Source organism: Salmo salar, chromosome 24, assembly GCF_965601325.2.
Source record: "Salmo salar chromosome 24, fSalSal1, whole genome shotgun sequence".
Lineage (NCBI taxonomy): Eukaryota > Metazoa > Chordata > Actinopteri > Salmoniformes > Salmonidae > Salmo > Salmo salar.
In genome coordinates, this window is record NC_138314.1 from 43,868,507 (window position 1) to 43,893,120 (window position 24,614).

The 24,614-nt window shown below is 42.9% G+C and overlaps 1 protein-coding gene across 3 annotated transcripts; it reads right to left on the minus strand.

Moving 5' to 3' along the window:
* Positions 1 to 20,082: 20,082 nt before the first annotated feature.
* On the minus strand, positions 20,083 to 24,401 carry LOC106607869 (uncharacterized). 3 transcript variants are annotated; one of them, XM_082968721.1, is made up of 6 exons: positions 23,982 to 24,400; positions 23,135 to 23,707; positions 22,884 to 22,952; positions 22,683 to 22,757; positions 22,082 to 22,159; positions 20,083 to 21,988 (listed from the first exon to the last, which is right to left on the minus strand). In XM_082968721.1, the coding sequence occupies exons 1-6, from the start codon at positions 24,199 to 24,201 to the stop codon at positions 20,625 to 20,627; spliced, it is 2,379 nt and encodes a 792-aa protein (XP_082824847.1). In that variant the 5' UTR covers positions 24,202 to 24,400; the 3' UTR covers positions 20,083 to 20,624. The 3 variants fall into 3 exon arrangements, with proteins under 3 accessions (XP_082824847.1, XP_082824848.1, XP_082824849.1); XM_082968722.1 differs by lacking the exon at positions 22,082 to 22,159 and having other exon boundaries at positions 23,982 to 24,401; XM_082968723.1 differs by lacking the exons at positions 22,683 to 22,757; positions 22,884 to 22,952 and having other exon boundaries at positions 23,982 to 24,401.
* Between the last annotated feature and the right edge of the window lie 213 nt (positions 24,402 to 24,614).

Below are 24,614 nucleotides of genomic sequence, written 5' to 3' on the forward strand. Positions count from 1 at the left end.
TAGCACAAGACTTGGAAAGCAACAAAAAGACATAAAACATAACAGTATTAACAATGTGATAAGCTATGCATAATTATATATGCATGAAAACCAAAGTCTGAAACCATGATAATTCCCACTCTCTCTTCACCAGACTCTATGCCTCCAGGATACTTTCTGAGACCATGATAATTCCCACTCTCTCTTCACCAGACTCTATGCCTCCAGGATACTTTCTGAGACCATGATAATTCCCAATCTCTCTTCACCAGACTCTATGTCTCCAGGATACTTTCTGAGACCATGATAATTCCCACTCTCTCTTCACCAGACTCTATGCCTCCAGGATACTTTCTGAGACCATGATAATTCCCACTCTCTCTTCACCAGACTCTATGCCTCCAGGATACTTTCTGAGACCATGATAATTCCCACTCTCTCTTCACCAGACTCTATGCCTCCAGGATACTTTCTGAGACCATGATAATTCCCACTCTCTCTTCACCAGACTCTATGCCTCCAGGATACTTTCTGAGACCATGATAATTCCCACTCTCTCTTCACCAGACTCTATGCCTCCAGGATACTTTCTGAGACCATGATAATTCCCACTCTCTCTTCACCAGACTCTATGCCTCCAGGATACTTTTTGAGACCATGATAATTCCCACTCTCTCTTCACCAGACTCTATGCCTCCAGGATACTTTCTGAGACCATGATAATTCCCACTCTCTCTTCACCAGACTCTATGTCTCCAGGATACTTTCTGAGACCATGATAATTCCCACTCTCTCTTCACCAGACTCTATGCCTCCAGGATACTTTCTGAGACCATGATAATTCCCACTCTCTCTTCACCAGACTCTATGTCTCCAGGATACTTTCTGAGACCATGATAATTCCCACTCTCTCTTCACCAGACTCTATGTCTCCAGGATACTTTCTGAGACCATGATAATTCCCACTCTCTCTTCACCAGACTCTATGCCTCCAGGATACTTTCTGAGACCATGATAATTCCCACTCTCTCTTCACCAGACTCTATGCCTCCAGGATACTTTCTGAGACCATGATAATTCCCACTCTCTCTTCACCAGACTCTATGTCTCCAGGATACTTTCCTGCTGGGTTCCACAGAAATGAAAGCTCTAAAAAGCTTCCTCATGCTTTCACCCAGTCTTCCTCTTTAGGCCCCAGGTTCCCAGAGGTGTTCCCAAGTCATGTCACTTTCACTTTGTTCCCCATCTCCTCCATTTCACCTGATAGGTACATCACCTTATATGCAAGTGCGTATCCCTAATCCTTGTTACATCCTCTTGAGGTAACTCAGCACTGTATCTGCTTTCACATCAATGCCTTCAACATTTTGTTCACAGTACAATTACCCCTCTATCCTCTATCATATGATGCATTAACCAATAAAGCTGCTAAACCCCAAACCAACTATGATGTTTATAGTAGTTCCCAGACCCAACCCATCTGTATGTCTTACAGTGGACTCTAGTCTCTCTCTCGCTCTGCTTCCTCTGTCATGGTGTCTTCACTCACGCATTATGCAGTTGTACTTCACTTCACGTGAGAACTATGCTCCCCCCCAAGGAGAGACATGACGATCTTAACCTCTCTAGGGTAGGTGGGACGAAATCGTCCCACCTACATAACAGCCAGTGGAATCCCGTGGCGCGTTATTCAAATACCTTAGAAATGCTATTACTTCAATTTCTCAAACATATGACTATTTTACACCATTTTAAAGACAAGACTCTCGTTAATCTAACCACACTGTCCGATTTCAAAAAGGCTTTACAACGAAAGCAAAACATTAGATTATGTCAGCAGAGTACCCAGCCAGAAATAATCAGACACCCATTTTTCAAGCTAGCATATAATGTCACATAAACCCAAACCACAGCTAAATGCAGCACTAACCTTTGATGATCTTCATCAGATGACAACCCTAGGACATTATGTTATACAATACATGCATATTTTGTTCAATCAAGTTCATATTTATATCAAAAACCAGATTTTACATTAGCATGTGACGTTCAGAACTAGCATACCCCCCGCAAACTTCTGGTGAATTTACTAAATTACTCACGATAAACGTTCACAAAAAAACATAACAATAATTTTAAGAATTATAGATACAGAACTCCTCTATGCACTCGCTATGTCCAATTTTAAAATAGCTTTTCGGTGAAAGCACATTTTGCAATATTCTGAGTAGATAGCCCGGCATCACAGGGCTAGCTATTTAGACACCCAGCAAGTTTAGCACTCACCAAAGTCAGATTTACTATAAGAAAAATGTTATTACCTTTGCTGTTCTTCGTCAGAATGCACTCCCAGGACTTCTACTTCAATAACAAATGTTGGTTTGGTCCCAAATAATCCATTGTTATATCCAAATAGCGGTGTTTTGTTCGTGCGTTCAAGACACTACCTGAAAGGGTAAATAAGGGTCACGAGCATGGCGCATTTCGTGACCAAAAAATTCTAAATATTCCATTACCGTACTTCGAAGCATGTCAACCGCTTTTTAAAATCTATTTTTATGCCATTTTTCTCGTAAAAAGCGATAATATTCCGACCGGGAATCTGCGTTTAGGTAAACAGACGAAAGAAAATAAAGCATGGGGTCGACTCGGGCACGTGCCTAAGCCCATAGTACTCTGATCGGCCACTTGCCAAACGCAATAATGTGTTTCAGCCAGAGGCTGCCTCGATATCATTCCGCTTTTTCCCGGGCTCTGAGAGCCTATGGGAGCCGTAGGAAGTGTCACGTTATAGCAAAGATCCTCAGTCTTCAATAAAAAGAGCCAAGATGAACAACAACTTGTCAGACAGGCCACTTCCTGCATGGAATCTTCTCAGGTTTTGGCCTGCCATATGAGTTCTGTTATACCCACAGACACCATTCAAACAGTTTTAGAAACTTTAGGGTGTTTTCTATCCAAAGCCAATAATTATATGCATATTCTAGTTACTGGGCAGGAGTAGTAACCAGATTAAATCGGGTACGTTTTTTATCCGGCCGTGTCAATACTGCCCCCTAGCCCTAACAGGATATGCAGCCTGAACATAGTACCACTGTATATGTACCCCAAAAACCAGGACCTAAGGAAACTGCTTTTTTTCTTCTTTCAAAAACGTGATTAAAAACCAACTGGTTAAATCAAAAATAAACCAATTCGAAAAATGAATCCACTTAGAATTACATCTCTTTATAACTCCCTACAGAAATAATAATAATCTCCTAAAGTAATGGTTTGGATAAAGAATGGTGTTTCTCATGAATTATATAATGAAACCCCCCGTCTATTTAATTCATAATGAAGTTGATCATTCTTCATTAGGAATTTTTTATATTCAGGGCTTTCGTCACCATTAAAATGTTGCCTCTCCCTTTCTTTTCCCTGTCCTTTGGAAGTCATTTAAATACCTCTTCAAAACATTTCATCCTCCTGCTGGTTCTCCATAACCAGCATACCACATAAAACATGTAAAGTTCATTTTAGGTTAGGTAACCCCAATGCTAATTCCTCGTGACCCCTCCAACCTTTCTAGAATCCCATTCCAGAATAAGACCACATCCATGTAAATGTATTTAAAAATAAAACCACATAAAATGTCTAATGATTTAGACAAACCCTAAGGCCTTCTGCATTTGCAATAAGTGTTTGGTTATATAATTTAAATGTGTTACCTTTAGAATCCATTCCCCTGGCATTTCACCTAGAATCTTCAACCCAAAATACATTTTCCTGTTGGAAATTTAGCCAATTTCACATCGTAGGTATTCCGCAATATTTAATTCCTGGCCTTTACTAAACAGTTAGGTAAAACGTGATCTCATACGTCTTCCATCACATAGAAACTGTAATCTCTATGAACCACCTATCGATCGAACAGAGACTAGACACCGCTAGGTGAAACTTCCATTCTTACTCATCTCAAAACGATTAGTTGTTGCTCTTTTGAAAAAGATGCAAACTCTTGTATAGCTGCATTACCTTTTAATGCAATAGGTTCCAGTATCACCTTACACTCATTCTTCCAATGGCCGATAGTCCCACATCTAAAACAGGGAGCGATCTCCTTACGCTTTGATATTCTCTATGGCTCTACTAACCCCTCGCACGTCTGCGAGGCGAGCAGAGTCATATCTGGCTTTATCATGATGTATTTTCTGATGATAGAATGCTGACATCAAAACGCTGGTATATTGAGCTTCTTATTCTGGTTTTATGTGATTGTTCCAATTCATAATTGCCTCCCTGAATTCTTTATTTGATTTGATTTATCCTGTTAACAGGGTAATGTTGCCCTACATTTATCCAGTTTGCTCTTTCATATTCGAGCCGAATTGGTGGAATTCTTTTAGCGCCTACATGGCTTTATTAAATTCTGCTATCTCTATATTACAGGGAGAAACGGGTCCGTTTGTAGCCATATTAATAGTTATTATTCCCTAAACACCCCGACGGTGTTCAGGGTATTTTAGATTTCTTCACTCCCGTCTATAATACACACCTTTTATTAACTATTTTCCAAGGTAGGGATACCCACTTTCCCAGATAATAATTCATTAGTCACTGCACTTAATACCTCATATTAAAGCCTACACTATACTGTCTGCAACTGTATTACTGAATACTACAGATGACTTAATGTCTTATTCCAGTACAGCACCTCAAATATCACTGTGCGTTTTTCCCATTCACAGATATCATTATTATTTCTTCTTTGCATAGGGGTTGCTAGCCCCTAGGATTTATACTGGGGTTTTACAGATTTTATTGCTTGTTCTTCATTATTCCTTATATTCTATTTTATTGTTAGTTAATAGTCTTATTTCTAGTTTAGCTATTAATAGTTTCTGCACTATTTCCTATCTTTACTGTGCTATTCACTTGTTCAAAACGAATCACTCTCTCACTCGCTGTGATTTTACACTCCTGTTCTTCTCTTCCATTTACCTCGGGGTCCGTTAAGCTTAACCACGCTCTGCTTTATCTCACTGTCTACTCACTTTACTGAATACTTCTAGCAGCTGTCGCTATTGACCCTACTGCTTCGCTTCTATTTATGTGTCTACGGCCGTTCTTTCTTTCAACAGTACTGGATTACTTCAAACGCATACTATAGCTACGTTTCTGTATTTTATACTTTTCTATGTCACACCATTGTATACTTTATACTTCTCACTTAACATTTGTTAATATTCCTATGTTATGTAAGGATAATTATTTAAACATACTATTTTGTCAATTTCTTATCTTTACACATTTCCCATATGGTTTTCTTTCCTCTTTCCTAGTGAGGACTAGATGCGCCCCTCCCGCCAGCACTGGAAGGTTGCGCAATCCCCCACTCCGGACTGGCAACACACACACATACACACACACTATGTATTTTCTAAGCCTATACACTTCCTCCATACAGGGAGACTTTACTCATTCAGGATTTTATTCACATTCATTCAGGCTTTTATTCACATTCACTCACACATACTCCGTTTTACCTAACACAACCTGCAGTTTCTAGCCTAACCTGATACACTTCCTCAAACACAGGGAGACATTCTTATACAGGATTTTATTGTATGATGGGAGCTTGCAAAATCGTGTCAAAGTCCCAGCACAAGCATACACTTTTCATGCTTTCCTAAGCAACCTATTAATTCAGTCCTTTCCCAGATTCACTTCCTCAACACACAGCCCCCCAATACACATAGCCCACACAGATACCTACAAATAACTATTTTAACTCCCCAAAGCTTTAGAATGCATGCAGTTATTGAATTCAAAAGCTCCCAGTATCACTTGGTTTGTTTCATTTGGAGAGACCTTGGTTACCTACCTCTGAAAACAGGTTCCTACAGCGGACCACACAACAACTATTACATGCAAAAACTCAGTTTACCGTCTTAACAAGTGGCTACTTGTGTTTTCTGCAGTCCGTCCAGGAAGCCCATTCACAGCTGCAGATTTTCAGTCTCTGGTCCCTTGCCCCTCCTGGCAAGCTCACCATTTTGTTGTGGAATATCTGGAGTCAAATATTTGCACAGATACCAGAACTTGTGAATTCAATTCAGACTTTATTACAAACGTCACAGAGCCGAGCCCTTCCATGGAAAATACTAAATTCTCATATTACAGAGTCCTGCCTTTATAGTATTCTGTTTTTGCATAAGGTATAGAGTCCCCTCCCTCTATATGAAAATATTTTTGGGGGGACAGAAAATGTAATCCAAAGTGTGCTTACAACATAACCACTGATATGGTATTTAGTGATACTGATTTAATACAATATTGTTGAAGTAATATATACTATGTGTGACACAAAGCAACAAAACTCTTTCTATATAGTAAAACAAGCAACATAATACTTATATTTCTCTGTGTGTCTGTTTAGTTATCAAATCAAAATAGTTGGAATGAAGTATTGGAGTCAGGAGTTGAATGGACAACTGCTACTCCTATAGTCCTCATGGTTCCTCCTGCTCCTCTGGTGGTGTAACAGAGACATCTGGTGGTCAGAGAAGGTTACTGCATGTCTATTTAATTACTCACCGATCAGTCATATGGACATCTGCATTCAGACTGATGCTCCATCACTTCCTCTAATCTTCTCAAACTGCTGTCCTGGAGTAGTAGTAGTAGCAGTAGTAGTAGCAGTAGTAGTAGTAGTAGTAGTAGTAGCAGTAGTAGTAGCAGTAGCAGTAGTAGTAGTAGTAGTAGTAACAGTAACAGTAGTAGCAGTAGTAGTGGCAGCAGCAGTAGTAGTGGCAGCAGTAGTCAGTAGGTAGTAGTAGTTAGTTAGGGTGACCATATTTTAGTTTTCAAAAAAGAGAACATGTCCGGGAAAAAGAGGACGTATGGGCACCCTAAGTAACAGCATCGTCTGTTTTACCTGCTCTCACAAAATAGTCAGTTAATTTACCTGACGAACTCTCTCCTTTAGCTGAAATGTTGAGTTTTGCGGAGCTTATGTGGGCTTCTAGATCCCTAGCACCTTTATTTGACACTGACACGTACGTGCCAGCTTTGCAGGTCATGCATTCTGCTTCACACGGATCCCGACCAAGACGAAAACACGGGAATTTTCTCTGTAAATCGTCTGTGAATTTACATTTGCGTTAGAGCATTTTTACACTGTTCTGGAGCCATGTGCCACTGTTGACAAGCAAGCTGCTGCTCTGTCTCTTGGCTGTTGCCATGGTGAGGTTAATGATTGAGATGCAGTTTGACCAATGTTTGCGTAGGTCTACATGACCCACCAATGGTGGCGTGTGAGAAGGCGGGACCTAAAGAGAAAGGTCAAAACAATGCAAAACCCCAAAACTCACACAATGAATGGCGACTGTAGAAAGCAAAAGCCGAATCCCGGACATTTTGGCCGATTTAGAAATCCCGGCCGGACGTATTTTTTATGTCCAAAAAGATGTCCGGGAAAAAGAGGACATATGGTCACCCTAAGTTAGTAGTATTAGTAGTGTAATACCCTTGTTTGAACTAGGTATTGAGTTTATTCTTGTTAAAACCAAGTAGTGAGTTTATAATTAATTGGTATTATATTTAAAAAGTGATTGAATTGCTCCTAAATTGTAATGTTGTTAATGCATTTCTTTTTGATGAAATATTGATTTAATGTATAAGTGAATAGTTTGGTTTACTTTTAAATGTAAGTTTTGACCAATAGGGTCGCTCGTTAAGCTGTGGCCAATGGGAGAGTTGACCTGCTTAACGGCAGGCCTGAGGGGAAAAGAGAGGGAGAGAGACGTTGGGAGAACGGATGGATTTTTACATTACGACCGTTGGTGAAGAAAAATGATGAAAGAAGACGACAAAACTAGAACAAAACCCATACCTACTAAAACATGAAGGGAAATACCCATTTTATTTTATAAGAGTTGTTATAATTTTGTTAAGACTTACTAAAGACTGAAGCTACCGTCTCATCGTGGAGGTATTTGCTAGCCTTGAGGTTAGCCTAGCATCGTGTGACACCGAGAGAGAATCGCTTGGGAAAGCTGAACGAGTTCATGTTGCCATGGGGATATCGGTTACTGCTAACGCTTCGAACACACTGACTGCGTTGTTGCGTTTCGATACACCAGAAGTACATTCATTTCCAATGGAACGCTGCGTTTGCCTTGCAGCATTGCGTTGCAGAGGCAGTTGCAGTGCGTTCTGTGTGGTCGAACGTATGCGTCAAATTGTATGCGTAGACTTGACAGAAAGTAGCAAAATGTGAATGTTGAATTTTTGTTGCACACATATCCAGTAAAAAAAAGTGGGATTACATATTAAAAACAGTTTGACTGGAGAATTTCTTTACATTTTTTATTGATTTATTTGGCAAGTATATTATTTATTCGATGACATCCACAAATGAATTGTGAGAGCCTATAATATAATTTCCCTCCAAAATGCAGCTTTGGAGCGAAATGCATAATAAATAGTCAAGGTGGCAGAGTCGGCTCTTTCAACAATGAGACCAACGTTGAGGAAGGTGGTCTTGATCGCGCTGTTGGGCCGGGACCAGCCCCGCCGAAAGCGCAGAACTGTGTGGGTCCAGAGATGGTTAAAGTCCCGAAAGCAGGCAGGGGAGTTCCACCGTCTCATTCAAGAGCTTCGACTGTTTGGAGAGGAATTCCGAAGATACTTTCGTCAGGACCGAAGCCAGTTGATCACCTGCTCCAGATGGTTGGAGCCAGGATCACCCGGATGGATACCAACTACCGGGAGTCCATCAGCCCAGTTGAACGCCTGGCGATTTGTCTCCGGTAAGCTACATTCTAGTACATTTTTAAAGCCTTTGATACCATAATTGATTGATATTTGATACATTGTTTTTATGTGCAACCTAGCTAGCTAAAGGGCTTTCTACTTAATAGTCCCTATTTGACATCAGATGTACTTTTACAGAATGTTCATTAGGACTATAACTTTTCCCAAAGTTGGTTTATAATCATTTTTTAATGATGCAATGTTACCAAATGAAAAGAAAATTGGGGTGCCTTCTGCTCTGATGAAGGTAGGCTAGTCTTCTCCAGGACCCCTTGTTGTTTAAGACAGTTACAGTCATTCATTACGTTCTTATTGGACTCACATACACTCTTAGAGAAAAAGGTTCCAAAAGTGTCCTTCTGCTTTCCCCATAGGATAACCATTTTTGGTTCCAGGTAGAACCCTTTGGGGAAAATGTTATACATGGAACCCAATAGGGTTCTACTTGGAAACAAAAAGGGATCTCCTGTGGGGAAAGCCAGAGAACCATTTGAAGTAGATAGTACCATTCTTTCTAAGAGTAGAGTTGGCCTGGGCTATAGTTTAATGATATAGTCATAGACTGAATTGTACTGTTTCAAGGCATTGTTAATGATGGTTGATGAGTATTACAATATAATTTGTAGAGCATAATAAACAGTAATGAGGTAGATATATGAGTAGATAGAATATGTGGGTGGAATTCAAGTTACACACAATATTGATCATTATTTTGAATTATATTTCAGATTCTTGGTGACAGGGGACTCCTACAGGACCATAGGATTCAGCTTCCGAGATGGACGGTCCACGGTGGCAGGCATTGTCCCCTCTGTGGCACAAGCCATTTGGGACTGTCTGGTTGGTGAATACATGCCTGTCCCCAAGGAGGAAGACTGGAGGGCCATCGCTGCCGAGTTCCTGGAGAGGTGGAATTTCCCCAACTGTCTTGGCTCCATTGACGGGAAACATGTAGTAATTCAGGCTCCACCGTGCTCAGGTTCGCAATTCTACAACTACAAGGATCCATATTCAGTTGTACTCTTGGCTGTTGTAGATGCCATCTACTGTTTCCGTGTTGTCGATGTTGGTGCTTACGGCAAGGGAAGTGATGGCGGGACCCTCCGGGACTCTGCCTTCGGCCAGACACTTCAGGATGGCACCCTGAAGATTCCACCACCTGCATCACTCCCTGGGGCTGAAGACCTGGGACCTGTTCCCCACGTCTTCGTCGGCGATGAGGGCTTCCCTTTAAGACCCAACCTCATGAGGCCCTACGCTGGACGCCAGCTGCCATTGCCAAAGCCTGTAAGGATCTTTAACAAACGACTGTCCAGGGCAAGGTTAGTTGTTGAATGCGCCTTTGGGATTCTGGCAGCCCGGTGGAGAATGTATCGGAGAGTGCTTGGTCTCAGCCCCTCAAATGTCGATGCCTGCGTGAAGGCCACGTGTTCTCCACAACTACCTGCGGAGGTCATTCCAGGAGCCGCTCCGGATGGAGATGGGCACGCCAAATGGTCACCTACCTGATGTCACCAGGGCAGGTGCCAACAACGCCCCCAGACAGGCACTCCAGGTGAGGGAGAAGCTGACCACCTACTTCTCATCGCCAGCAGGTGAAGTTCCATGGCAGTATGCCATGGAGTGAAACAGCTCTTTGAAGAGCCCAATAACACAAAGGTTATTTTAAGAACCATCCACCGTTGTCCAAATATAATTTTTTCCCCAGATGACTTTATGTATCATTGTCTCTCTTCATTTGGAAGCTATATTTAAGTGACATTTGGGAGTAAAGACCACACCTTAAAACCCCTTCCCTCTCTCATTAACGTCAGTATTATACACACCTGGCATGGTACATCAGGTGAGCAGGAGCACTAATTAAGGTTATAGGACATACAGTTAGTATGATAACTATGGGAAAGGGTAACCTAGGGTCCATACAAATAGTACAGTTTACCACCATGTTCACTGGCCTGACAAAATACAGGTGGGAAAAGAATGAATTAGGAAGAGAATGTGTTTTTACTTTCATCTTGTCTTAGATCTGCGAAGGTGTAGGGAAGAAATAAGCAGATTAAGTCTAAATGAGATATTAATAAACAACTGAAACAACTGACTATGAAAACATTATAATTTAATAAGTATTCAAGTACAGGGAAGAACATGACAGGTATGTGTGTTGTAAAAAATGTTTAAAAAAAAATACAACTATTGAAAGAGGTGTGTGTGCGTGTAAACATTTAAAAAAGAGCATCTGTGAATTCTTCGGTGTATGAGTTTCAATTCTGTCAATTCATAAATCTATGTAACACTAATAATGAATGCTATCCCGAGACTATAAACTAATGACTATGAATTGACTGAATTTAAATGGAACGGACGTGTGTGAAAAGAAAGGTACAATGAGGGAGGTCAAAACAACAACCAGACAACACCTCTCCTCTTCCTGTCCTTCCTGTGAGCTGGCTCTCCTCTTCCTGTCCTTCCTGTGAGCTGGCTCTCCTCTTCCTGTCCTTCCTGTGAGCTGGCTCTCCTCTTCCTGTCCTTCCTGTGAGCTGGCTCTCCTCTTCCTGTCCTTCCTGTGAGCTGGTCGGCTAAATGGACTCCATCTCTGGAAGGGAAGAGAAAAACAACATATACAAGCTTAACATAAAAGAAAACCATAAAAGGTGAGATTTATGTTAACTAAATACAGCTTGTATAGTGTAGTTAGAGGCATAAATATTGGAACAGTGCAGTAAAGTTGGTAATACTTGCTGTTTACTCATGGAATTTGTATTTCAGAGATAAAGATGAATATGACAGGAAAATATTTAGACAGTAAACTGTTGTTTTGGGATATTTTCTAACCTAGAAACAACAGCTGTACATTTGCCTCATATTAATACTTTGATCTGAAATACCAATTAGCCTACATGAGTATACTGTAAAGAATTACCTACTTCACTGTCGCAACACTTATGACACTACATGTGATGTGGAGAAGGAAAAAAACGTACCATTGAACTCGGCTTGGAAAAGCAGCTGATACATTTTAACTTTGACTGCTGCTTTTCTTTGCTGAGGCAGCCTCTTCAGGGTTGGCACCAGGCTCATGGCAAAGAGGGTCTCTTCATCCTCCTTCCTGTGAGCATCAGGTTGGGCTGCATCCCTCTCCACGGCTTGGAGGAGCCTCTGCTAAAATTAGTTGAGTGTCTGGGGTCTGGTACCTCCGATGACGCCTGGTGTGATAATGTTCCTCTTCGTTTCTCTCTCTGTTTGTCTCCACGGCCACATCCTGTTCAACGAGGTCCACAGTGGTCACTTCTGTGAGGGTCATAATAATCTCAGGTGATCCTAGATCCAGAGGTGCTTTCTCCATTTCATCATCTTCCATGGCTGCACCGGTGGTGGTCATACTTGTGGATGATGTAGATGTTGTAGAGGGTCTTGCTGCACCACCGGTGGAGGCGATGGTCGCACTTGTAGGTGACATTGAGGGTCTTGACGCACCGGTGGCGACAACACTTGTGGATGATGTAGTAGAGGGTCTGGCTGTAAAATTGCCACTCGTTGCCCTAGGCACAATAAATGGATCCAGAAAAGAAAGAATGTGGCAGAAGCACCAAGGCTGCTGGCCTGAAGCTGCTGACCCAGACCACTTCTTCTACATTTACATTTACATTTAAGTCATTTAGCAGACGCTCTTATCCAGAGCGACTTACAAATTGGTGCATTCACCTTATGATATCCAGTGGAACAACCACTTTACAATAGTGCATCTAAATCTTTTAAGGGGGGGGGGGGTTAGAAGGATTACTTTATCCTATCCTAGGTATTCCTTAAAGAGGTGGGGTTTCAGGTGTCTCCGGAAGGTGGTGATTGACTCCGCTGTCCTGGCGTCGTGAGGGAGCTTGTTCCACCATTGGGGTGTCAGAACAGCGAACAGTTTTGACTGGGCTGAGCGGGAACTGTGCTTCCTCAGAGGTAGGGGGGCCAGCAGGCCAGAGGTGGATGAACGCAGTGCCCTTGTTTGGGTGTAGGGCCTGATCAGAGCCTGAAGGTATGGAGGTGCCGTTCCCTTCACAGCTCCGTAGGCAATCACCATGGTCTTGTAGCGGATGCGAGCTTCAACTGGAAGCCAGTGGAGAGAGCGGAGGAGCGGGGTGACGTGAGAGAACTTGGGAAGGTTGAACACCAGACGGGCTGCGGCGTTCTGGATGAGTTGTAGGGGTTTAATGGCACAGGCAGGGAGCCCAGCCAACAGCGAGTTGCAGTAATCCAGACGGGAGATGACAAGTGCCTGGATTAGGACCTGCGCCGCTTCCTGTGTGAGGCAGGGTCGTACTCTGCGAATGTTGTAGAGCATGAACCTACAGGATCGGGTCACCGCCTTGATGTTAGTGGAGAACGACAGGGTGTTGTCCAGGATCACGCCAAGGTTCTTAGCACTCTGGGAGGAGGACACAAGGGAGTTGTCAACCGTGATGGCGAGATCATGGAACGGGCAGTCCTTCCCCGGGAGGAAGAGCAGCTCCGTCTTGCCGAGGTTCAGCTTGAGGTGGTGATCCGTCATCCACACTGATATGTCTGACAGACATGCAGAGATGCGATTCGCCGCCTGGTTATCAGAAGGGGGAAAGGAGAAGATTAATTGTGTGTCGTCTGCATAGCAATGATAGGAGAGACCATGTGAGGATATGACAGAGCCAAGTGACTTGGTGTATAGCGAGAATAGGAGAGGGCCTAGAACAGAGCCCTGGGGGACACCAGTGGTGAGAGCGCATGGTGCGGAGACAGATTCTCGCCACGCCACCTGGTAGGAGCGACCTGTCAGGTAGGACGCAATCCAAGCGTGGGCCGCGCCGGGGATGCCCAACTCGGAGAGGGTGGAGAGGAGGATCTGATGGTTCACAGTATCAAAGGCAGCAGATAGGTCTAGAAGGATGAGAGCAGAGGAGAGAGAGTTAGCTTTAGCAGTGCGGAGAGCCTCCGTGACACAGAGAAGAGCAGTCTCAGTTGAATGCCCAGTCTTGAAACCTGACTGATTAGGATCAAGAAGGTCATTCTGAGAGAGATAGCAGGAGAGCTGGCCAAGGACGGCACGTTCAAGAGTTTTAGAGAGAAAAGAAAGAAGGGATACTGGTCTGTAGTTGTTGACATCGGAGAGATCGAGTGTAGGTTTTTTCAGAAGGGGTGCAACTCTCGCTCTCTTGAAGACGGAAGGTACGTAGCCAGCGGTCAAGGATGAGTTGATGAGCGAGGTGAGGAAGGGGAGAAGGTCTCCGGAAATGGTCTGGAGAAGAGAGGAGGGGATAGGGTCAAGTGGGCAGGTTGTTGGGCGGCCGGCCGTCACAAGACGCGAGATTTCATCTGGAGAGAGAGGGGAGAAAGAGGTCAAAGCACAGGGTAGGGCAGTGTGAGCAGGACCAGCGGTGTCGTTTGACTTAGCAAACGAGGATCGGATATCGTCAACCTTCTTTTCAAAATGGTTGACGAAGTCATCCGCAGAGAGGGAGGAGGGGGGGGGAGGAGGATTCAGAAGGGAGGAGAAGGTAGCAAAGAGCTTCCTAGGGTTAGAGGCAGATGCTTGGAATTTAGAGTGGTAGAAAGTGGCTTTAGCAGCAGAGACAGAAGAGGAGAATGTAGAGAGGAGGGAGTGAAAGGATGCCAGGTCCGCAGGGAGGCGAGTTTTCCTCCATTTCCGCTCGGCTGCCCGGAGCCCTGTTCTGTGAGCTCGTAGTGAGTCGTCGAGCCACGGAGCAGGAGGGGAGGACCGAGCCGGCCTGGAGGATAGGGGACAGAGAAAATCAAAGGATGCAGAAAGGGAGGAGAGGAGGGTTGAGGAGGCAGAATCAGGAGATAGGTTGGAGAAGGTTTGAGCAGAGGGAAGAGATGATAGGATGGAAGAGGAGAGAGTAGCGGGAGAGAGAGAGCGAAGGTTGGAACGGCGCAATACCATCCGAGTAGGGGCAGAGTGAGAAGTGTTGGATGAGAGCAAGAGGGAAAAGGATACAAGGTAGTGGTCGGAGATTTGGAGGGGAGTTGCAATGAGATTAGTGGAAGAACAGCATCTAGTAAAGATGAGGTCAAGCGTATTGCCTGCCTTGTGAGTAGGGGGGGAAGGTGAGAGGGTGAGGTCAAAAGAGGAGAGGAGTGGAAAGAAGGAGGCAGAGAGGAATGAGTCAAAGGTAGACGTGGGGAGGTTAAAGTCACCCAGAACTGTGAGAGGTGAGCCATCCTCAGGAAAGGAACTTATCAAGGCGTCAAGCTCATTGATGAACTCTCCAAGGGAACCTGGAGGGCGATAAATGATAAGGATGTTAAGCTTGAAAGGGCTGGTAACTGTGACAGCATGGAATTCAAATGAGGAGATAGACAGATGGGTCAGGGGAGAAAGAGAGAATGTCCACTTGGGAGAGATGAGGATTCCAGTGCCACCACCCCGCTGGCTCGATGCTCTAGGGGTATGCGAGAACACGTGGGCAGACGAAGAGAGAGCAGTAGGAGTAGCAGTGTTATCTGTGGTAATCCATGTTTCCGTCAGCGCCAGGAAGTCTAGGGACTGGAGGGTAGCATAGGCTGAGATGAACTCAGCCTTGTTGGCTGCAGACCGGCAGTTCCAGAGGCTGCCGGAGACCTGGAACTCCACGTGGGTCGTGCGCGCTGGGACCACCAGGTTAGAGTGGCAGCGGCCACGCGGTGTGAAGCGTTTGTATGGCCTGTGCAGAGGGGAGAGAACAGGGATAGACAGACACATAGTTGACAAGCTACAGAAGTGTTGTTTCTTGTATTATTGTCTCCTGTGTCTTTAGAGAACTGTTTCACTTTGATATCCTTTTTCTTCTGTCCTGATTTTCTCTTTCTTTTCTTCTGTTAACTAGATATTCTTTGTTGTTCTTCGTTAGCTAGCTAGCTTCTTCCAAAAGAGTCCCTAGCAACAACTTCTCTTTCTCTGCCCTTCTCTCTCTCTCTGATACCTGTCCCTGAGTCCTCTCCACTTCCTCCTACAGTCTTCTTCTACATAGACATGAACATGATAAGCCAAACCATTACCTAGCATACCTATAGTTATTAGATAGCTATCATGGACATGTCACCTACTGTACACATAGACACACACACGGTTATCTGACCAAATTATCAGGGGTACAGTAGTATCTACCATTTCTATTACTATTTATCTGACATACACATTCACTCTTTCAAACATGATTATTTGGTAAAGTTATCAGGGGTAGTAACTAGCATCATTTATTTGACTATTTCTTTCACACACACACACACACACACACCTCATTGGCTAGGTTAGCAAGCTAGGTTAGCTAGCTAGCTAACTAGCGACATCTAGCACATGCTCACTACTAAACTGACCTGGCAATCCTACTATCGTGGACACTTGTCTCCAAGCAGCATTTTTTGTGTTTATGTCCCTGTAGCTGTCAGCAGTTGTGTCAAAAAGACACGGTTTTGAGGATACTTGCGAAAATGATTCTCGCCTCTATGTGTCCAACCGCATGCGACCATCTGCAAAAGGTACCTGCATCAGTATCGATGCCTAGCTGCGCAAAATGTTACGTAGCAGTGATGCCTCTACGCAGTCGGTGTGTTCAAAGCGTAAGGAGTACTGTCTGCATTGGTAGCTGTGATGCAATGACGCAGTCGGTGTGTTCGAAGCGTAAGGACTACTGTCTGCATTGGTAGCAGTGATGCAATGACGCAGTCGGTGTGTTCGAAGCGTAAGGAGTACTGTCTGCATTGGTAGCAGTGATGCAACGACGCAGTCGGTGTGTTCGAAGCGTAAGGAGTACTGTCTGCATTGGTAGCAGTGATGCCATGACGCAGTCGGTGTGTTCGAAGCGTAAGGACTACTGTCTGCATTGGTAGCAGTGATGCCTTGACGCAGTCGGTGTGTTCGAAGCGTAAGGACTACTGTCTGCATTGGTAGCAGTGATGCCTCTACGCAGTCGGTGTGTTCGAAGCGTAAGGAGTACTGTCTGCATTGGTAGCTGTGCTGCTGTGGACTTTGTGAGGAAACCTGCATGGAACTGCCATACTTCACTGAGGGAATATCTACTAAGTAGTGAGTAACTACAACGGTGAGGTGCTTCTGGACTTTATGTGTGTCGTCGGTTTTATTTGACCTCCAACGCGCGCCAACGGGTTAATTAATCAAACTTGAAATAATTTGGAAACGGGTTGTGCACAACTTCATTGGGGTTTATTATTACTTTATTTATTTTGATGTTGTGCTATGAAAATGTAATAATACACATATTGTATGTATGTATGTTGCCTTGGTGGAGTCATTTATTGTTTCAATTTAATTTAATGCATGGGATAGTTTATCTTGATTCAATAACAGAAACCTATAATCATTTCATCTGAAGTTAATACCCTATTGTCATAACCCTAGATAGTTTACAATAGGGATTCTTATTGGAGATGTCCTTCTCACCTAACATCCCATGCTGTTGAGATACTCTACATAAGTTAATATTGTAAGAGTCATATTCCAGCCTGGTGAGAGGGTTACAGTAGTTAGTAGTAGCAGTAGTTGTAGTTTAGAGGTCGACCGATTATGATTTTTCAACGCTGATACCAATTATTGGAGGACCAAAAAAAGCCGATACCGATTAATCGGATAATGACAATTACAACAATACTGAATGAACACTTATTTTAACTTAATATAATACATAAATAGTATCAATTTAGCCTCAAATAAATAATGAAATATGTTCAATTTGGTTTAAATAATGCAAAAACAAAGTGGTGGAGAAGAAAGTAAAAGTGCAATATGTGCCATGTAAGAAAGCTAACGTTTAAGTTCCTTGCTCAGAACATGAGAACATATGAAAGCTGGTGGTTCCTTTTAACATGAGTCTTCAATATTCCCAGGTAAGAAGTTTTAGGTTGTAGTTATTATAGGAATTATAGGACTATATATATCTATACCATTTGTTTTTCATATACCTTTGACTATTGGATGTTCTTATAGGCACTTTAGTATTGTCAGTGTAACAGTATAGCTTCCGTCCCTCTCCTCGCTCCTACCTGGGCTCAAACCAGGAACACATCGACAACAGCCACCCTCGAAGCAGCGTTACCCATGTAGAGCAAGGGGAACAACTACTCCAAGTCTCAGAGCGAGTGACGTTTGAAACGCTATTAGCGCGCACCCGGCTAACTAGCTAGCCATTTCACATCGGTTACACCAGCCTAATCTTGGGAGTTGATAGGCTTGAAGTCATAAACAGCGCAATGCTTGAAGAATTGCGAAGAGCTGCTGTCAAAACGCACAAAAGTGCTGTTTGAATGAATGCTTACGAGCGGGCTGCTGCCTACCACCGCTCAGTCAGACTGCTCTATCAAAGATCAAATCATAGACTTAATTATAATATAATAAACACACAGAAATACGATCCTTAGGTCATTAATATGGTCGAATCCGGAAACTATCATCTCGAAAACAAAACGTTTATTTTTCAGTGAAATACGGAACCGTTCCGTATTTTATGTAACGGGTGGCATCCCTAAGTCTAAATATTCCTGTTACATTGCACAACCTTCAATGTTATGTCATAATTACGTAAAATTCTGGCAAATTAGTTCGCAACGAGCCAGGCGGCCCAAACTGTTGCCTATACCCTGACTCTGCGTGCAATGAACGCAAGAGAAGTGACACAATTTCACCTGGTTAATATTGCCTGCTAACCTGGATTTCTTTTAGCTAAATATGCAGGTTTAAAAATATATACTTCTGTGTATTGATTTTAAGAAAGGCATTGATATTTATGGTTAGGTACAGTCGTGCAACGATCGTGCTTTTTTCGCAAATGCGCTTTTGTTAAATCATCCCCCATTTGGCGAAGTCGGCTGTCTTTGTTAGGAAGAAATAGTCTTTACAGTTCGCAATGAGCCAGGCGGCCCAAACTGCTGCATATACCCTGACTCTGTTGCAGAGGTGACACATTTTCCCTAGTTAAAAGAAATTCATGTTAGCAGGCAATATTAACTAAATATGCAGGTTTAAAAATATATACTTGTGTATTGATTTTAAGAAAGAATTTGATGTATATGGTTAGGTACACGTTGGAGCAACAACAGTCCTTTTTCGCGAATGTGCACCGCATCAATTATATGCAACGCAGGACAGGCTAGATAAACTAGTAATATCATCAACCATGTGTAGTTAACTAGTGATTATGATTGATTGATTGATTGTTTTTTATAAGATAAGTTTAATGCTAGCTAGCAACTTACCTTGGCTTCTTACTGCATTCGCATAACAGGCAGGCTCCTCGTGGAGTGCAATGTAAAGCAGGTGGTTAGAGCGTTGGACTAGTTAACCGTAAGGTTGCAAGATTGAATCCCCAAGCTGACAAGGTAAAAATCTGTCGTTCTACCCCTGAATGAGACAGTTAACCCACCGTTCCTAGGCCGTCATTGAAAATAAGAATGTGTTCTTAACTGACTTGCCTAGTTAAAATTTTTTTTTTTTATAATCGGCAAATCAGTGGCCAAAAATACCGATTACCGATTGTTATGAAAACTTGAAATCGGCCCTAATTATTCGGCCATTCCGATTAATCGGTTGACCTCTAATTTTAGTGTACTATTCATGCAAATTTAATGAACATTTGTAAAAAAGTATCCAAAGTCAACAAATACAACACAAATTGTTGTTGATTGGAGGCATGACGTCCCTGAACCAATAACAGTTGGTTGTATTCATGAAAGTCTTATGGGGTGGAAGCTATTGATGTTTTAATTAAGATTTTTTTTTTAATGTAAAGTGAATTTTAATTTATAGAAAATTCTTAAAGTGAGAATATACATCGTAGTTGGTGGTAGCAGTAGTAGCAGTAGTAGTAGCAGCAGTAGTAGTCGTAGCAGCAGTAGTAGCAGTAGTTGTAGTTGGTAGTAGTAGTTAGTAGTATTAGTAGTTGGTAGTACTAGTAGTTGGTAGTACTAGTAGTTAGTAGTAGTTAGTAGCAGTAGTAGTAGTTAGTAGTAGTAGTTAGTAGTATTAGTAGTTGGTAGTAGTGGTAGTTAGCAGTAGTTAGTAGTGGTAGTAGTTGCAAGTAGCAGTAGTAGTTGTAGTAGTTAGTAGCAGTAGTTGTAGTAGTTAGTAGTAGTAGTTGTAAGTAGCAGTAGTAGTAGTAGTAGTGTTAGTAGTTGTAGTAGTTAGTAGTTGTAAGTAGCAGTAGTAGTAGTTGGTGGTAGTAGTAGTAGTAGTATCAGGTAAAGAGAGACCAGCTCAGTGTTGACAGCTCAGTGTTGACAGCTCAGCTCTGTACTGTAGAGAATCATCCAAGACAAACAATGTCCAAACACTGATGTCTTACAAAGTTCAATTTCTTTATTTCAACAATATCAGTCTCATGTGGTATCAGAGTTCCATTGGGATAGATTGTAACTCAATATTAGGAAGGTGTTCTTAATGTTTTGTGCACTCAGTGTATATTTAAAGTTTCAACATGAAACATACAATATGATTGATTAAGAACAGGAAGTAGTGTGTGGTAAATACAGTATGGTTCTCTCTGTTCAATAGTAGACCTCCTCAAACACTGAGTAAAAGTCTCACTCAGATCTTTAGAGTTCTCAGTCTCTGACTCCTCCCGCTGACCTCCTGACCCTCCACAACCCTCTCCATTCTAAAAGGCTGCAGTGCAAAGGTCAATAATCTACGTTGGTTTGGAATTCTGTCTCATCAAGATCTTTACAGACCTCCCTCCCCTCCTTCTCTAGACACTGTAGACTGGACCAGACATTATTCTGACCTGTTTTCCCCATGACCACCATGATCCATGGTCACTCACCACGGTACAGTGGACAGTAGACCTGGTCTGGTTCTACACATAGACGGTGATGGTGAATCATATCAGATTGTGGAGAAGCCAACTTGATGAGTTTCTCCTGACCCAGCCCAACATCCCTATCAGTGCCCTCTGACCTCTCCCCTCTCGTTCCAGTCTCTTCTGCAACACTGAGTGAGCTTCCCTGACCTCTTTCAAGTTCTGTCTTAGTCTCTCCATTTCTCCATCCTTCTCCTCCATATGTCTATTCTTCTCCTTCATCTGTCTATCCTTCTCCTTCATCTGTCTATTCTTCTCCTCCATCTGTCTGCTGAACTCTCTCTGCATCTTTGTCTGTGAGATCATCACGTTCCTCTGTAACTCAGGTAGGACTATCTTCATCAGGTTTCTCTCTGCTTCAACTCTGGCCTCTCCTTCATAGTTCTCCATCTCCTGTCTGTGTCTCTCCTCCATCTCCCTCCTCTCATTCTCTCTCTTCTCTCTAAATCTCTCCAGCTTTCTCTCCATCTCCTCCCTCCTATCAGACTCCCTCTTCAGCTCCCTCTCCAGCTCTCTTTTCTTCTCCTCATCCCTCTCTTCTTTCACCTGTCTCTCCAGTTCACTGGTTCTTTCACTGAGTGTTCTGATATCTCCCTCATGTTCCTGGATCACTCCCTCTATCTTTATCAGAGAGTCCTGCAACTCCTTCTCAAGTCTCTCTCTCAAGTCTCTCTCGTCCCTCTGTTTCCTCTCTCCTCTCTCTCTCTGGATCTTTCCCTCCATCTCTCTAACCTGGTCCTCTGCCTCCTGGTAGGTCTGACTGCTGTAGAATCTATCTCTGTTTCCTGCCACCATCTCCTCTACCTGATCCAGCATCTCTGATACCTGAGTGCCATGGGCCCTGTCCTTAATGTTGAGGACGTGGTACCTGCTCCCACTTTTTTCTACAAGCTGCTGGAGGTCCTGACTTCCTGCTTGGAGAAACTCCTCAATGCTCTGCTCTTTCAGGCCATCATCATGGGTGAATAGAATCACAGTGTGTCCCCAAAAACCCTCCCCAAACATCTCCTCTATTCTCTCCAGCACCCCTCTCTCCTCCCCCTTAGAGGGCTCCACTGGTATGACCAGGAGGAAGGCGTGGGGTCCCGGGGCAGACAGACGGACACAGAGCCCCACATCCTGTCTCATCTCCTCCAGAGAGAGTCCAGGACAGAACCAGTCTGGAGTGTCCACCAGCACCAGCCGTCTCCCACACACGTCCCCCCCTCTCCTCTTACTCCTCTGGGTCACTGCAGAGGGGCTGGCCTGGGCCCCAAATTCTTCTCTGCCCAGGATGGTGTTTCCTGCTGCACTCCTCCCAGCCCCAGTCCTCCCCAGCAGCACCAGTCTCAGCTCAGACACACTGGGAGACACTGGGGAGTCTGGACTGCTGCTCTCTCCTCCCACTGCAACACAACACACAGCACTGATCAACACACTGACTCTCTGGAGGATGTACAACAGTGTCAAATATAATATAATCTACATCCATAACTCACTAAGTGGAGGAATTAACTCCATGCTGTTTCTCCTCCTCAGTGGAAGTGTGGGGTCTGTATCTGAGGTCTCTCCTCCCACTGTAACACAACATAGAGAACTGGTCAACATACTGACTCATCAGAGACACATTTAAAACATAGAATAAACAAACTACAAATACATTACACATCATAGTGAAATATAGATTATTGGAGACAATAAAGAACATCAAGATTGATGACAGTTTGAGACAACATGTATAACTCACTAAGTGAAGGATGGTCAAATCAAATATAATGGTCCAATATAGACTAGAAACAGTAGGAGACAACAGGACAACATTGATAACTCACTAAGTGAAGGATGGTCCACTATAGACTAGAAACAGTAGGAGACAACAGGACAATATTGATAACTCACTAAGTGGAGGATGGTCCACTATAGACTAGAAACAGTAGGAGACAACAGGACAATATTGATAACTCACTAAGTGGAGGATGGTCCACTATAGACTAGAAACAGTAGGAGACAACAGGACAATATTGATAACTCACTAAGTGGAGGATGGTCCACTATAGACTAGAAACAGTAGGAGACAACAGGACAATATTGATAACTCACTGTATGGAGGAAGCTCCTTGCTGTCTCTCCTCCTGACTGGGAGTATGGAACCTGTATCTGACGTCTCTCCATGTTCTAAAATAATAGAACAACCATTTAGAATGGGAACATTTACCTCAGTGACACATGAAGACACATAGACCTACTGAAGGGGAGTTCTGGGTTTCTATTGAAATGTTAAGTATCACATATCTCACTCACCAGTCATCTGGGCTGAGATCTCTCTTCTCAGTCTCTCTACCTCAGTCTTCACATCACATATCTGTTGAGCTGAAATAACAAAGGACTAGGATCTGAATTCTGTGTTTTAGACTTTAGACAGAAATATGATGCAGAGGGAAAGTATGAAGTGATGGACAACAATATTCACAACTCAGTGGAGAGTCTACAATAACCTGAGAATTGAGGAAAGTACAGAAGACTAAATGTATTAATGGTGTGAATAATCTTACCCAGTTCAGCATTTTCATTGTTGACATCCTCCACCTGTTTGTCTCTTTCCTTTAACTGCTTCTCTCTCTCCTCTAGTAGGTTATATTTCTCTTCTACTTCCTGCCTCCTCTCTTTTAGTTCCTTTTCTTTTCCCTCCAGTACTTTGTCTCTCTCTTCCAGCTGTTTGTCTCTCTCTTCCAGCTGTTTGTCTCTCTCTTCCAGCTGTTTGTCTCTCTCTTCCAGTAGTCTGTCCTTCTCTCCCAGTCTGTGGTTGCTGTCCTCTAGTTGAAGGTCTTTGTCCTGCAGTAGGACTCTGAAGTTCTCTACTTGGCTGTTCTTGTCCTGCAGGTTCTTTCTCAGTATCTCTAGTTGAATGTCTCTGTCCTTTAGTTGCTTGTCTTTCTCTTCCAGTTGGTTTTCTTTCTCTTCTAATAGTTTCTCCCTCTGTCCCATTATCTGGTTCTTCTCCTCCAGGAGTCTCTCTTTCTCTCTCACTTCCTGGGTCATATCATCCAGTTGTGTGTCTTTCTCCTCTAGTTGTTTCATCATCTCCTGTCTTAAAATCTCTTTTAATTCTTTTTCCATCTTCAACTCTGAGAGAGAGCAATTAACATATTTAGTTGGTTGTTTGAATAAGTAATATATTAATTCATTCAATAGTATACCTATAAAGACAATATCATTTGATGGAGGTGGTACAATAATTTGTAATTATTTCCTACAGTCAACAGTTATCTGAGCTGAACCAATCATCAACTGGTCTATTGACTATTTGATACATTACAAATGAATTAGTCTGAAAAACTGAATGACATCACTCATGTTCCCTGATTCAACCCTCTCTCCTCCAGACTCTCTCATACTTACCAAGCTCACCAGCTGATGCCTCCCTCTTCAGCTTGTCCTCCTGGGTCTCATGTAGTAAATACTGTGATCCTGAGGCGATGGTGTAAAACAGAGAGGTGAGTTCTGTGTGGTAGACTACATCACTATATACAGAACAAACAGGACCAATCACATTTCTCCTGTCACTCAAGCCTCCTTCATGTAGGGACTGTGGGCACCAATGAGATCTGGTTAACTTCATAAATAATGTTGTTTTGTTATTGGCCTATCTCTGATCAAATTATTATTTTCATTGTTAGTGATAACCAGCATTGGGCTCTATGGCAGATACAGGATATTGTGTCAGGAGGCAGGGTTCTATGGAATATACATTCAGTAGAATTTGAAGAACATCTATACATCTTAATCCAACCTACCTTGAGAACATTTGGGGAGAGTATTGATAAATGTAAAGAAACTGATTTAATGTGTAGCCTTGAAGAAGACACACTGCTGTTCACAAGGCCTGTAGTTTTTATAGTATCAGATTAACACTCTGGTCTGTTCTTTGTCTTGTGTTATTGGTTGTCAATAAACAAAACAGACAAATAAGTAATTACTCACCCCATCCTGATCATCCATTATCCAAGATGGAGAGTCATGAATAATGATCAT